The sequence below is a fragment of the Cebus imitator genome, unplaced genomic scaffold (genome assembly GCF_001604975.1).
Source record: "Cebus imitator isolate Cc_AM_T3 unplaced genomic scaffold, Cebus_imitator-1.0 Scaffold45, whole genome shotgun sequence".
Classification (NCBI taxonomy): domain Eukaryota; kingdom Metazoa; phylum Chordata; class Mammalia; order Primates; family Cebidae; genus Cebus; species Cebus imitator.
In genome coordinates, this window is record NW_016107360.1 from 7,373,833 (window position 1) to 7,387,831 (window position 13,999).

A 13,999-nucleotide genomic window follows, 5' to 3' on the forward strand; every position below is an offset into this window, starting at 1 on the left:
AATGGAAAAATTCTGCCTGAATCTTCTTGGCTAAAACTTTTCTAGACCTAAGAATACAGACAGATGACTTTGTCTAGTACAAAAACACCCTACTACCTTCCCTCAGCCTCCTCACAGCCACCCTCTCCCAACCATCAATTCCCAGAGGCTTTTTCAAGTGGGACACACATTGTCCACATTTGAATCCAGAAGACCATTTTCAGATTTCAGAAGAGCCCCTCTTAACCCGTGTTACTCTCAAAATGAAACAGTACATATGGGATATGGAGTCTGCTCTTCACTTTCACAGACAATGCTCTCATGATGGAGGGGCACCAGCACCCGCAGATGGAGTTCAGGAAAGCTATTTGGTGCATAACAACAAAGGCCATGGTTCCCAAGGAAAGAATGCTCCCTTTAAAGCAGTTGCATCAAGGAGGAAACAATTTTACCCTATGAGCTCAGAAGGGTGTGTGTTATAAATATTTTATGATTCACACCCATGGGTTTTGAAGGATTTTTAGGATAATTTATTTTATGGCTCTATCATCATACTATTTCTAATGGTGAAAAGCAGGAAAATTAGGAAACATCCATTTTAAATGCTTGAAAAGTAAGAAGCTCCTAGTTTTTTAATTTATAAAAGCACTCATATTACGTTTTAATGTAATATAACATTACATTAACTATGTCATGACACTATATTATATTTTAATAATATAATACTAAAATATATAGATTTTAATATTATAGTTGGTGTGGGCTATTTAATTTTGTCATCTTGAAGAATAACAGACACTTTGGAATAAATTTACTATAAATGGCTTCTGAAGTTATTTAATGTGTATTCTTTCTTGCAACGTTTTTCAAGCAGAGTGGACATTTACAGTCTTGTGTTTTCCGATACCAAGACCAATACCTCTTATAGTCACATTTTGGAGAAAGTATTTAACACCAGATAATTTACCCAAAGGATAACCCTTTAAAATGTTCTTTATTGTAACTAAGAGGCAGTAATAGATCATGAAGATGAATGTCATTATTTCTCTGGTTAATATAGACATAATTATAAAAGTTCATTTCATGATCTCTCTTTCTCTGATACAATACCAGGAAAGCTGATGGCTATTTATCTTGTGTTTTCATGAGCAAAGAAGAATATAAAATTGAGAAGATATCCCAAAATGTCATTATTTGTAGTCATTCTTAACAATTCAACTCTATAATTATGCCACTTCCCTATAATTTTTGTCTATGTTTATTTTATGTCTATAATCTATATTTATATAATATATAATTATTTTAATGTTACTGTACTGATAAATGTTTTTAATTACTAGCAACCAGAGCTGGGTTAATAACCAAGGATCTTGAGACTATGGGATAAAACCTAGGCACTAGAATTTTTTTAACACTCCCTAGGTGATTACAATGTGCAGTCAGGGTTGAGAAACATTCATCAAAAGGTTCTACCAACTACACTTGAACACATAAATTTTTAATTTCACTGGGAATACCTATTACTAGTAATAATAGCATCATAGTACACACAAGGTCTTGCTGTTTGCTCCCCACCTGCCCCATCTCCCCATGATTCCTCTTTAACTTTCCCTTGAGCAGAATATCCAAGATAGTGGTTTGCTGGGGTGTGTGTGTGTGTGTGTGTGTAGTAGCGAAGCTTTTTGTTCTTTTTCCAAATGAAATTTCTTTCAGATTAACAAATGACAGTGAACAAAGCCAACTGGCCAGACCTTAAGTGGAGCGGGGAGGGCCTCAAGTCCCTCTGCTCTCCTATTCCTTCTCCCTCATCATCAGAACCCCAGGGATTCCCAAAGCGCCATTTTATTTTATTTTAGTTATTTTACTTTATTTTATTTTATTTATTTTATGACAGAGTATGTCTCTGTCACCTAGGCTGGAGTGCAGTGGCCTCACTGCAGCCTACACCTCCTGAGTTCAAGTGATTCTCCTGCCTCAGCTTCCCAAGTAGCTGGGATTACAGGCATGCATCATCACATGCAGCTTATTTTTGTAGTTTTTTAGTAGAGACAGGGTTTTGCCATGTTGCCCAGGCTGGTCTCAAACTCATGACCTCAAGTGATCCACCCACCTTCACCTCCCAAAGTGCTGGGATTACAGTCATGAGCCACTGAACCCCACCCCAAAGTACCATTTTTAACTTGCCTCTTAGACACTAGAGAACTTCATTGTCTCACTGAGTGGCTGCCAAGAGAAGTCACATTTCAAACGTGATGGAAAGGCCCCCAGAACAATCTGCTGAATTCATGCAACACTCCTTGATCTGTCTCTGCTTGCCCATGGCCACGCTGTGAAACACCAATAACTGCAGAAATTTAGAAGATGGCTCTCCTCCCACTCCCAGAACGGCTAGTTCTAAGCAGAGACTTTTCTAATGGTTGAAAAATGAAGCAAGCTTTACAGTGTGCTCCCACCCTCTTATCTGCTGCCACTTGCCTCCAAATCAGGTCTCAGTAAATATCTCAAGGGATCGAAAAGGGATATCCAATTACGAAAGGGCAACCTATGGCCTGAAAGGAGTGTGTGGAGTGAGGGAGCATAGTTTTGACAACTTTGCTTTGGTGATTTTGGGACGTGGTTGTAGGCAGTTGACAAATGAATCTTGGTATCTGTTGAAAATGAAACAAAAGAGGAAAATGCTATCTGATAGCTGGTTGCCTCTCTGGACACCCCTGAGGCTCCACCACTAGTCTTTTTTTATCTACTGGGTCCCCCTTCAGGTTCTGGAACCCTGACTCATCTTTGTGATTCATTACAAAAGAGAGCTTGGAGGCAGGTGGCTAAAAGTTGCAGGATGCGGCCAACGAGGTGACCTGTAATCCCAGCACTTTGGGAGGCAGAGGTGGGCGGATCACCTCAGGTCAGGAGTTCAAAGCTGATCTGGCCAACATGGTGAAGCCCCATCTCTTCTAAAAATACAAAAATTAGCCAGGTGTGGTGCTGGGTGCTTGTAGTCCCAACTACTCCTGAGGCTGAGGCAGGAGAATTGCTTGAACCCAAGAGGCAGAGGTTGCAGTGAGCTGAGATAGTGCCACTGCACTCCAGCCTGAGCAACAGTGAGACTCGTCTTTAAAAAAAAAAAAAAAAGCTGCAGGACGCATGAACGCTTCTATGCTTCTTAACAACCCCGTGGGTAATTTTATTATTTTACAACTCAGTAAACTGATGCTTAGAGAAGTTAACCAACTTGATCAAGGTCACACAAAGGTAAAGAAGAGATTCTACCCCCGACTTTTTGGACTCCAGAGCCTACAAGCTTTCCTCCACATTAGCTTGTCCTGAGAGAAAGGGGTTTTGGTTGGAGGATGAGGTAGAGAATGACCAATTTTGGAGAAGGTGTAAATTTGGAGTCAGACCAGTCCTAAATAAGTGTTCTAGTAGAGGACTCTAGGAAGACAGGGAAACATGGACCCCAGCCACAAGGGAGCTAGGAAAGAAGTAAAGAGAGAGAGAACGCATTAAAGACAAGCATTACCTACTTCAAAAACTTGGGCACTATTAAATGAATTTTGACTTGATTTGCACGATTTAGTGTTGTGTAGAAACTAAATATATGCAGCTCTTATTTATTTTTATTTATTTATTTATTTTTTTGAGATAGAGTCTCACTTTGTCACCCAGGCTGGAGTGGAATGGCATGGTCTTGGCTCAGTGCAACCTCTGTTTCCCAGGTTCAAGTGATTCTCCTGTCCCAGCCTTCTGAGTAGCTGGCATTACAGGCGTACCACCATGTCCGGCTAATTTTTGTATTTTTAGTAGAGGCAGGGTCCCCATGTTGGTCAGGCTGGTCTCAAACTCCTGACCTTGTTGTGATCCGCCTGCCTCCTGATCCGCCTGCCTCCCAAAGTGCTGGGATTACAAGTGTCAGCCACCGTGCCGGCCTCAAGTAAGGGTTTTTAAAGGCAGGGTAAATTTTAGGAAAGCAGAAGTTATAGGCAAAAGTTGTAAATCAGTATCTGAAGGTTACATATTGGTTTGGCCTAAAAAGGATAGACCATCTTGATGTGGGTGCTGACAGGTCCTAGGTAGATTTAAAGATTTTCTGATTTGCAATTAGTTAAGGAAGAGAAGGTCTGTTTACAATTTTGGGTCAACACAAAAGAATGTTAGCTCTGGCTCATGGGTATGACTTTTTATAGGGCCCTGAGGAAGAAATTTAGAACAAAGAATGGTGGTCAGAGTTTAGGTCTTGTCCTTGTTTTTTCTTTTTTTCTTTTTTTGTTTATTTTATTTAATTTGAGGTTTATGTGCCAGTGGATTTGTTTGGTGGGGGGTCTGGGTTTCTGAAAATGGCTCAGAGATATATGTTAAGTTGTCACATTTATTTTTTTATAGAGAAATAAACATCCTGTGATTTTTATTTTGGGGGCTACTGTTTTAAGCTGTTGTTATTAATTTTGTTTATTGTTTCTTTTTAGGGCTAGGTAGATGTCTGAAATTTTTTTTGAAGAAACTCAAGGTTTTTTTTAAAAAAAATTTTATGCTTGTGGGGTGGTCCACAGGTCCCTAAAAGGGAGGCCCTGCTGATCTCAGTTAGCCAAGGAAGCCACAATAATCCGGTGTGTCATAGTCAGTCAAATGTTGTGAAACTGGCCGGGCGCAGTAGCTCATGCCTGTAATCCTAGCACTTTGGGAGGCCAAGGTGGGTGGATCACCTGAGGTCAGGAGTTCAAGGCCAGCCTGGCCATCATGGTGAAACCCCATCTTTAAAAAAAAAATTGTGAAACTTTGCACATTGGTTAAGGAATCAATGTGATGATTTATTTCACTCAGATCACCAATGGGATTGACTACCAACCTTGTCTGCCCTGGTCTACATCAAAAATAGAGACCAGCTGGTCACTCACTGATTCAGTAATTCATTCACAATTTTTCATTGAGTTCTTCCTAGTTCTTACGCATGTGGATACAATAATAAATAGATTGAACTGAAATGAGGTTTTAACTAATTTAAACAATGTGCCTCAAGTAAAACATTAGCTCTAACTATCCTAATTCAAACAACCAACTGTAAAAAGAATGTATAAGACAGCTCTTTCCTTGCCTAATGCAGCCATGGCTCGTGGTCCCAAGAAGCATCTGAAGCAGGTGGCAGTTCCAAAGCATTGGATGCTGGATAAATTGACCGGTGTGTTTCCTCCTCATCCATCCACTGGTCCTCACAAGTTGAGAGAGTGTCTCCCCGTCATCATTTTCCTAAGGAACTGGCTTAAGTATGCCCTGACAGGAGAAGAAGTAAAGAAGATTTGCATGCAGCGGTTCATTAAGATCAATGGCAAGGTCCGAACTGATAAAACCTTCCCTGCTGGTTTCATGGATGTCATCAGCATTGACAAGTCAGGAGAGAATTTCCATCTGATCTATGACACCAAGGATCACTCTGCTGTACATTGTATTACACCTGAGGAGGCCAAGTACAAATTGTGCAAAGTACGAAAAATCTTTGTGGGCACAAAAGGAATCCCTCATCTGGTGACTCATGATGCTCGCACCATCCGCTACCCTGATCCCCTCATCAAGGTGAATGACACCATTCAGATTGATTTGGAGGCTGGCAAGATTACTGATTTCATCAAGTTTGACAGTGGTAACCTGTGAATGGTGACTGGGGGTACTAACCTGGGAAGAATTGGTGTGATAACCAACAGAGAGAGGCACCCTGGATCTTTTGATGTGGTTCACGTGAAAGATGCCAATGGCAACAGCTTTGCCACTCGACTTTCCAATATTTTTGTTATTGGCAAGGGCAACGAACCATGGATTTCTCTTCCCAGAGGAAAGGGTATCCGCCTCACCATTGCTGAAGAGAGAGACAAAAGACTGGCAGCCAAACAGAGCAGTGGGTGAAATGGTCCCTGGGTGATATGTTAGATCTTTATGCGTAATTAAAAATCATGTGGCATGATTAATAGCAAAAAAAAAAAAAAAGAGAATGTATAAGACAACCAGGAAAATACAAACACTGCATATTTGATGATATTAAGGAATTTATTGCCAACTTCTTTTGGTGCAATAATAGCATTAAGGTTAGTGGAATTTTAAAAGGAATATTTATCTTTTAAAGCTACATACAGAAATATTTACAAATAAAATGATACAATGTCTAGGATTTGCTACAAAATAATTTAGTAGTAGGGGAAGGAGGGAGGAAACAGTAGAATGCAAAGCTGAAACAAGACTGGCTATGAGTTAAATAATTGCAGAAGCTGAGTGAGCATATGTGGGGATTTATTATACTATTCCCTTCCCTTTGGTTTATATTTAAATTTTTTCATTAAAAATTTTATTTTTTTATGTGTGACTCTGTGACAATGTGACTATGGACATTTCAAGGTCTTTGGAGTCAGGAAGACCTAACATATAAATACTGGTTTTTCTGCTAAATGGTTAGGAGACCTGGAGCAAGATTCTTAAGCTAACCAAACTTCTACTTCTTATCTTCAAAATGACCAGGCTAACTTGTATCTCATACGGATTTGAGGAATTAAAAGAAAAGAAATCACATCACTAAATCACATAGCACAGTGTCTGGTGCATAGTAGACACTTAGTAACTATTGTTATAATTGTAAAAGCTATTAAAGACAGAGGCATTTCAAACAAACTTGGAACAACATGTCCAGATTTCAATGGAAAGCTCAAAGCAGAATTGAAATAAACTAACAAAGAGGAAGAGGTGGTAACCTTTCACTGAGAGCCTGAGGTTAGAATGTATCTTCCTAGGCAACAAGACAATTTTTCCAAACACAAAAGGAAACAACTTTCTATTTAGCTCATTTCTAAGGTAACCATTGTCTCACCAGTGAAACAGTTCAGGCATAAATTGGACACTGTCTAAGAGGTCTCTACTTCCATTTTGTTTTGTACTTGAATGAGAAGTAGCAAATATATATATGCACTCCAGCCTGGGCGACAGGTCCCTGGCTGGGAAAGAGAATGGAATCTAGATTGTGTGTGTGTGTGTGTGTGTGTGTGTGTGTGTGTGTGTGTGTGTGTGTGTGTGTGTGTGTGTGTGCTGAGACAGTCTTGCTCTGTCACCCAGGCTGAAGTGCAGTGGTGCCATCTCGGCTCATGCTCACTGCAACCTCCACCTCTCAGGTTCAAGCGATTCTTGTGCCTCAGCCTCCCAAGTAGCTGGGATACAGGTGCACACCACCACTTCTGGCTAATTTTATCACTTAGTAGTACTGCATTGTATGAAACTCTTATCATGTGGAATCTACCGATACACAGTATGGATGTACCACAGTTGGTTTATCCCATCACAAGCTAATGAGTATTTAGGTTATTTGCAGTTTTTTTTTTGGTGAAAACTGTTTTAAATACTTGTGTATAGCTCTTTGAATATGCTTTTATTTCTTTTGGGTAAAAATCTAAAAGATGATTTGGGTTATATAATACGTTTAACCTTATAAGAAATAGTCACACTGTTTTTCAAAGTTGCTCCATTGTTACATCCCACTCCAAAATGTATGAGAGTTCCATTAGCACAGCATACTCATCAGCACTAAAGGATGTGTAGTGATATCTCTTTGTGGTTTGATTCTCATTTCTCTGATGACTAATTAATCTTTTCATTGTTTATGTGGCATTTGTGTTTCATAAAATGTTCAAGTATGTTATCCATTTTTTTCAATGGGCTTGGCTGCCTTCTTTTTCTTTCTTTCCTTCCTTTTCTCTTTCTTCCTTGCTTTCTTGCTTTTTCTTCCTTTTTCCTTCATCTCAGTCTGTCACCCAGGCGGCTTTCTTTCCTTTTCTTTCTTTCTTCCTTCCCGCTTTCCTTCCCTACTTCCCTCTCTCCCTCTCTCCCTCCTTCCTTCCTTCCTTAGTTTCTGCCTTTCTTTCTTTTTCTCTCTTTTTCTTCCTCCCCCCTCCTTCTCTTTCCTCCCTCCCTCCCTTCCTCCCTCTCTTTCTTTCTTCCTCTCTCTCGACAAGGTCTCACTTTGTCACCCAGGCTGGAGTCCAGTGGTGCCATCTCAGCTCACTACAACCTCCACCTTTCAGTCTCAAGCGATCCTCCAGCCTCAACCTCCCAACCACAGGCACGTGCCACCACACCCAGCTGATTGTTGTATTTTTTTGGAGGCACAGGGTTTTGCCATGCTACCCGAGCTGGTCTGGAACTCCTGAGCTTAAGTGATCTGTTCACCTTGGCTTCCCAAAGTGCTGGGATTATAGGTGTGAGCCACTGTGCCCTGCCTGTTTTCTTATTATTGAGTTATTTACATATTAAGGATATCAGTCTTTTATTATACAGTGTTTTTCAAATATTTCTTTCAGACTGTGACTTCTCTTTCATTTTCTTAACAGTGTCCTTGGAAGAGTAGATGTTTTTGATTTTGATTAACTTCAATTTGTCTACTTTTTCTTTCTAGTTTGTGCTTTTGGGATGCTAAGAAATTTCTGCCTAACCCAAGCTCAAAAAGATATTTTTTTTTCTTCTGAGACATCTCCAGGCTGGAGCAGTGGTGCAGTTTCAGCTCATTGCAACCTCCGCCTCCTGGGTTCAAGTGATCCTTCCGCCTCAGCCTCCCAAGTAGCTGGGACTACAGGCGCATGCCACCACGCCCGGCTAATTTTTGTATTTTTAGTAGAGACGGGGTTTCACCATATTGGCCAGGATGGTCTCAATCCCTTGACCTCATGATCAACCCGCCTTGGCCTCCCAAAGTGCTGGGATTACAGGCGTGAGCCACCGCCAGTGCCCGGCCATTCACAAAGATTTTCATGGGTGTTTTCTTCTAGAAGTTTTGTAGTTTTAGGTTTTACACTTAGGGCTCAGATCCATTTTGACTTAAGTTTTGAATAGTGTGAAGTATGCATTGAGGTTCATATTTTTGCACACATATGTTTAATTGTTCCCGCACATTTTTTAAAAGCCTATCCTTTCTACATTGAATTATGTCTGCATGTTTGTCAAAAGTCAATTAACAGGCAGGGCGCAGTGGCTCAAGCCTGTAATCCCAGCACTTTGGGAGGCCAAGTTGGGTGGATCACCTGAGGTCAGGAGATTTAGACCAGCCTGACCAACATGGTGAAACCGCATCTCTACTAAAAATACAAAACTTAGCCAGGCATGGTGGTGTGTGCCTCTAATCTCAGTTACTCAGAAGGCTGAGGCAAGAGAACCGCTTGAACCTGGAAGTCAGAGGCTGCAGTGAGCCAAGATTGTGCCACTGGCCTCTAGCCTAGACAACCAGAGTGAAACTCTGTCTCAAGAGAAAAAAAAAAGTCAATTAAACATGTATGTGTTGTTCTATGTCTGGATTCTATTTGAAGTGTTCACCAACTTTTCCTGTAAAGGGAAAAATAAGAAAGATTTTAGGCTTTGCAGACCATACAGTCTCTGTCACTATTACTTAATTCTACCATTATAGTACAACAGCAGACATAGACAACATGGAAATAAGTGAGCATGGCTGCATTTTAACAAAGTATTATTTTATTTCAATAAAGTATTTTTTACAGAAACAGACAGCAACTGAGATTAGTCCTAGAGGCCACAGTTTGACAGCTCCTGCTCTTATCTGCTCCATTAATCTGTGTCTATCCTTTCACCAATACCATACTGGCTTGATTATTGTGGCTTGTTAAGACTTGAAATTAGTTAGCAGTGTGAGTCTTCCAACTTTTTTCTTTTGCAGAATTGTTTGGACTATCTTTTGCTTTCCCATATAAATGTAGGGTATGTTTGCTGGTGTCTATAAAAGAAAAGGCTGCTAAAATTTTCATTAGGATTGCACTGAATCTATAATCAATTTGGGAATAACTGGCACCATAAAAATCTTGAGTCTTCCAATCCATGAACACAGATACTTCTTTCTTTAAAGTTTGGGATTCTATCATCACTATTTTAGTTTTCAGCACATAAAATTTGCACATTTGCACATATTTTGTTACGCTTATGCCTAAGTATTTAATAATTTGAGTTCTATTGCAAAGTGATTTTTACATTTCAATTTCTAATTTTTAACTATGAATCTATATAAATACAATTGATTTATGAATATTGAGCTTGTATCTCACAACCTGGCTAAACTTCCTTATAACTTGCAGTAGCCATTTTGCATATTCTTTTGGGATTTTCTATGTTACAAATTATCTCATCTATAAATAGAGACAGTTTTATTTCCTCCTTTTAAATCTCTTTCTCTTTTATTTTCTTTTTCTTTCCTTACTTCACAGTCTGTGACCTCTGATAAGGTGATAGCAGTGGTGAGAGTAGATAATTTTTACTTATTCCTGAACTTAGGGGAGAGTGCTTAGTCTTTCACCATTCTCTTGGCCATGTGAAAATTCAATGAGAAGGCACCCATCTGCAAGCAAGAAAGAAAGCCTTTGCCAGACACCAGCTTTTCTGGGTCCTTGATCTTGGACTTCCCGGACTCCAGAACTGTAAGAAATAAATGTCTATTGTTTAAGCTACTCAATCTATGGTATTCTATTATGGCAGACTGTATTAGTCCATTTTCATGCTGCTAATAAAGACATACCCAAGACTGGAAAGAAAAAGGTTTAATGGACTTACAGTTCCATGTGGCTGGGGAGGCCTCACAGTCATGGTGAATGGCAAGAAGGAGCAAGTCATGTCTTACATAGATGGCAGCAGGCAAAAAGAGAGCTTGTGCAAAAAAATTACCTTTTATGATACCATCAGATCTCATAAGACTTATTTGCTATCATGCAAACAGCACAAGAAAGACCTGCCCCATGATTCAATTACCTCCCTCTGTGTCCCTCCCACAACATGTGGGAATTCAGGATGAGATTTGGGTGGGAACAAAGCCAAACCATATCATTCTGTCCCTGGCCCCTCCCAAGTCTCATGTCCTCACATTTCAAAACAAATCATGCCTTCCCAACTGTTCCCCCAAAGTCTTAGCTCACTTCAGCATTAACTCAGAAGTTCGTAGTCCAATGTCTCATCTGAGACAAGGAAAGTCCCTTCTGCCTATGAGCCAGTAAAATAAAAAACAAGTTAGTTACTTCCTTGATACAATGGAGGTACAGGCATTGGGTAAATACAGCCTGTTCCAAATGGGAAAAATTGGCCAAAACAAAAGGGCTACAGGCCCCATGAAAGTATAAAATCTAGCCGGGCAGTCAAATCTTAAAACTCCAAAATGATCTCCTTTGACTCTATGTCTCACATCCAGGTCATGCTGATACCAAAGGTGGGTTCCCATGGTCTCGGTCAGCTCTGCCTCTGTGGCTTTGCAGGGTACAGCCTCCTTCCCGGCTGCTTTCACAAGTTGGTGTTCAGTATCTGTGGCTTTTCCAAGCACACACTGCAAGCTGGTGGTGGATCTACCATTCTGGGGTCTGGAAGATGGTGGCCCTCTTCTTGTAGCTCCACTATGCTGTGTCCCAGTAGGAACTCTGTGTGGAAGCTCCAACCTCACATTTCCCTTCTGCACTGCTCTAGCAGAGGTTCTCTGTGAACACCCTACCCTTCCAGCAAACTTCTGCCTGGACATCCAGGCATTTCCATACATCCTCTGAAATCTAGGCAGAGGTTCCCAAACCTCAGTTCTTTACTTCTGTGTACCCTCTATGCCTCAGCATAACGTATTTAGTTTATCTCATTGGTCTTTAATGGTTTGAGACTAGTCAAAAAAACACACACACATTAAATGTAGTTGAGTCTGAGTCTATCCAACTGCTACTCAATTGCTACCATGTGGAAGCTGCCAAAGCTTGCACTCTCTGAAGCCATGGCCCAAGCTGTACTTTTGCCCCTTTTACTCATGCCTGGAGAAGCTGGGATGCAAGGCAACAAGTCCCTAGGCTACATACAGCACAGAGACCCTGGGCCTGGCCCACAGCACCACTTTTTCCTCCTAGATTTCCAGGCCTGTAATAGGAGGGGCTGCCATGAAGACCTCTCACATGCTCCGGAGATATTTTTCCCATGGTCTTCAGGATTAGCATTTGGCTCCTTGTTACTTATGCAGATTTCTGTAGCCAGCTTGACTTTCTCCTCAGAAAATCTGCAAACAAGAAAGAGTGCCTTTGCCAGATATCAGATCTGGCAAATAGAACAGGGAAAGAAAAGCAGATAGAAAAGGTATTTTCTTTTCTATTGCATTATCAGGCTGCAAATTTTCAAACTTCTATGCCCCCTTCTCTTATAAAACTGAATGCCTTTAACAGCACCCAAGTCACCTCTTGAATGCAGCATAGAAATTTCTTCTGCCAGATACCCTAAATCATCTGTCTCAAGATCAAAGTTCCACCAATCTCTACAACAGGAGCAAAATGCCATCAGTTTCTTTGCTAAAACATAACAAGAATCACCTTTGCTTCAGTCCCTAACAAGTTCCTAATCTCCATATGAGGCCACCTCAGCTTGGACATTATTGTTCATATCACTATCAGCATTTTTGTCAAAGCCATTCAACAAGTCTTTAGGAAGTTCCCAACTTTCCCACATTTTCCTGTCTTCTTCTCAGCATTCCAAACTGTTCCAACCCCTGCCTGTTACCCAGTTCCAAAGTTGCTTCAACATTTTTTAGTATCTTTTCAGCAGCACCCCATTTCTGGTACTAATTTACTGTATTAGTCTGTTTTCACACTGCTGATAAAGACATACCCAAGACTAGGAAGAAAAAGGCTTAATGGACTTACAGTTCCACATAGCTGGGGAGACCTCACAATCACTGTGGAAGGCAAGGAGAAGCAAGTCATGTCTTACATGGATGGTAGCAGGCACAAAGAGAGCTTGTGCAGAAAATCTCCCCCTTATAATACTATGGGATGTCATGAGACTTATTTGCTATCATGAGAACAACAGGAGAAAGAGCTGCTCCCATGATTCAATGACCTCCCACTGGGTCCCTCCCACAACACATGGGAATTGAAGATGAGATTTGGGTGGGAACACAGCCAAACCATATCACAAACCAGACCGAGACAACCCTTAAGAATGATGTCAGCCATAGGATTTTCATAAATGTCCTTTGTTAAGTTGAGGATATTTGCTTACAGTTTTTATCATGAATGAATATTGAATTTTATTAAGTGCTTTTTCTGCATCTATTGATGATGATCCTGTAATTTTGCTTCTTTCATCTATTGATATGATGAATTATATTGATTTAGATTTAAACATTGAGCCACCTCGCCTTCCTACAATTAATTCCACTTAGTCATGATGCATTATCCTTTTTATACATTGCTGCATCTAATTTGCTAATATTTTCTTGAGAATTTTGGGATCTATGTTTAAGTACGATATTAGTTGGCATTTTTTTTCCTGTAATTTATTTTGCCTTATTTCAATCTTAAGGTAATGCTGGCCTCATAAAATGAGTTTCCCATGCCAACCTTCCCAGTACAAATTAGTCAGCTTTTCAATTTCCACACACTTAATTGGTGTGAACATTTAAATACAAAAGACATCTTCACAGTGACTTTCTATATGAAAAGGAATTTGCATTGACAAACTCCCTTTGGGATACAGATGCCAAAAAGTAAGCTAGACATTCTCATTGAGTGACTGGATCCAGGACATTCGCTCTTCGGCATAAAGAAAAATTTCTATGCCTCAGCATAATGTATATTAGTTTATCTCATTGGTGTTTAATGGTTTGGGACTAGTCAAAAAAACCCACATTAAATGTAATTGAGTTTGAGTCTATCCAATTGCTACTCAAATTTTCGTTTCAAAAGAAAATTCAACAGGGCATGGTGGTTCACACCTGTAATCGCAGCATTTTGGGAGGCCAAATCGGAAGAATTGCTTGAGCTCAGGAGTTTGAGACTAGGCTTGGCAACATAGTGAAACTTCTTATCTACAGAAATTTGAAAAACTAGTTGGATATGGTGGCATGTGCCAACAGTCCTAGCGACTCAGGAGGCTGAGGTAGGAGGATTGCATGAACCCAGGAGATTGAGGCTGCAACACTATGCACTACTGTACTCCAGCCTCAGCGACAGAGCAAGGCCCTGTCTTGTTTAAAAGAGTTGAGTACATTGCTCAA

At 40.4% G+C, this 13,999-nt stretch overlaps 2 protein-coding genes across 2 annotated transcripts in view; one reads left to right on the forward strand and one right to left on the reverse strand.

The window, feature by feature from the left end:
• FAM126A (family with sequence similarity 126 member A) overlaps window positions 1-13,999 on the reverse strand; it is a 132,912-nt gene that overhangs the window by 92,607 nt on the left and 26,306 nt on the right. The gene's annotated exons all lie outside the window — the stretch shown is intronic.
• Window positions 5,059-5,927, forward strand: LOC108303204 (40S ribosomal protein S4, X isoform-like). The gene has a single exon (XM_017526978.2). It carries the CDS (start codon window positions 5,074-5,076, stop codon window positions 5,614-5,616), a length of 543 nt encoding a protein of 180 aa, XP_017382467.1. The 5' UTR covers window positions 5,059-5,073; the 3' UTR covers window positions 5,617-5,927.

Excerpts from the sequence above, each read along its gene's own strand:
- LOC108303204 (XM_017526978.2), top strand. The coding sequence starts at position 5,074 with ATGGCTCGTGGTCCCAAGAAGCATCTGAAGCAGGTGGCAGTTCCAAAG.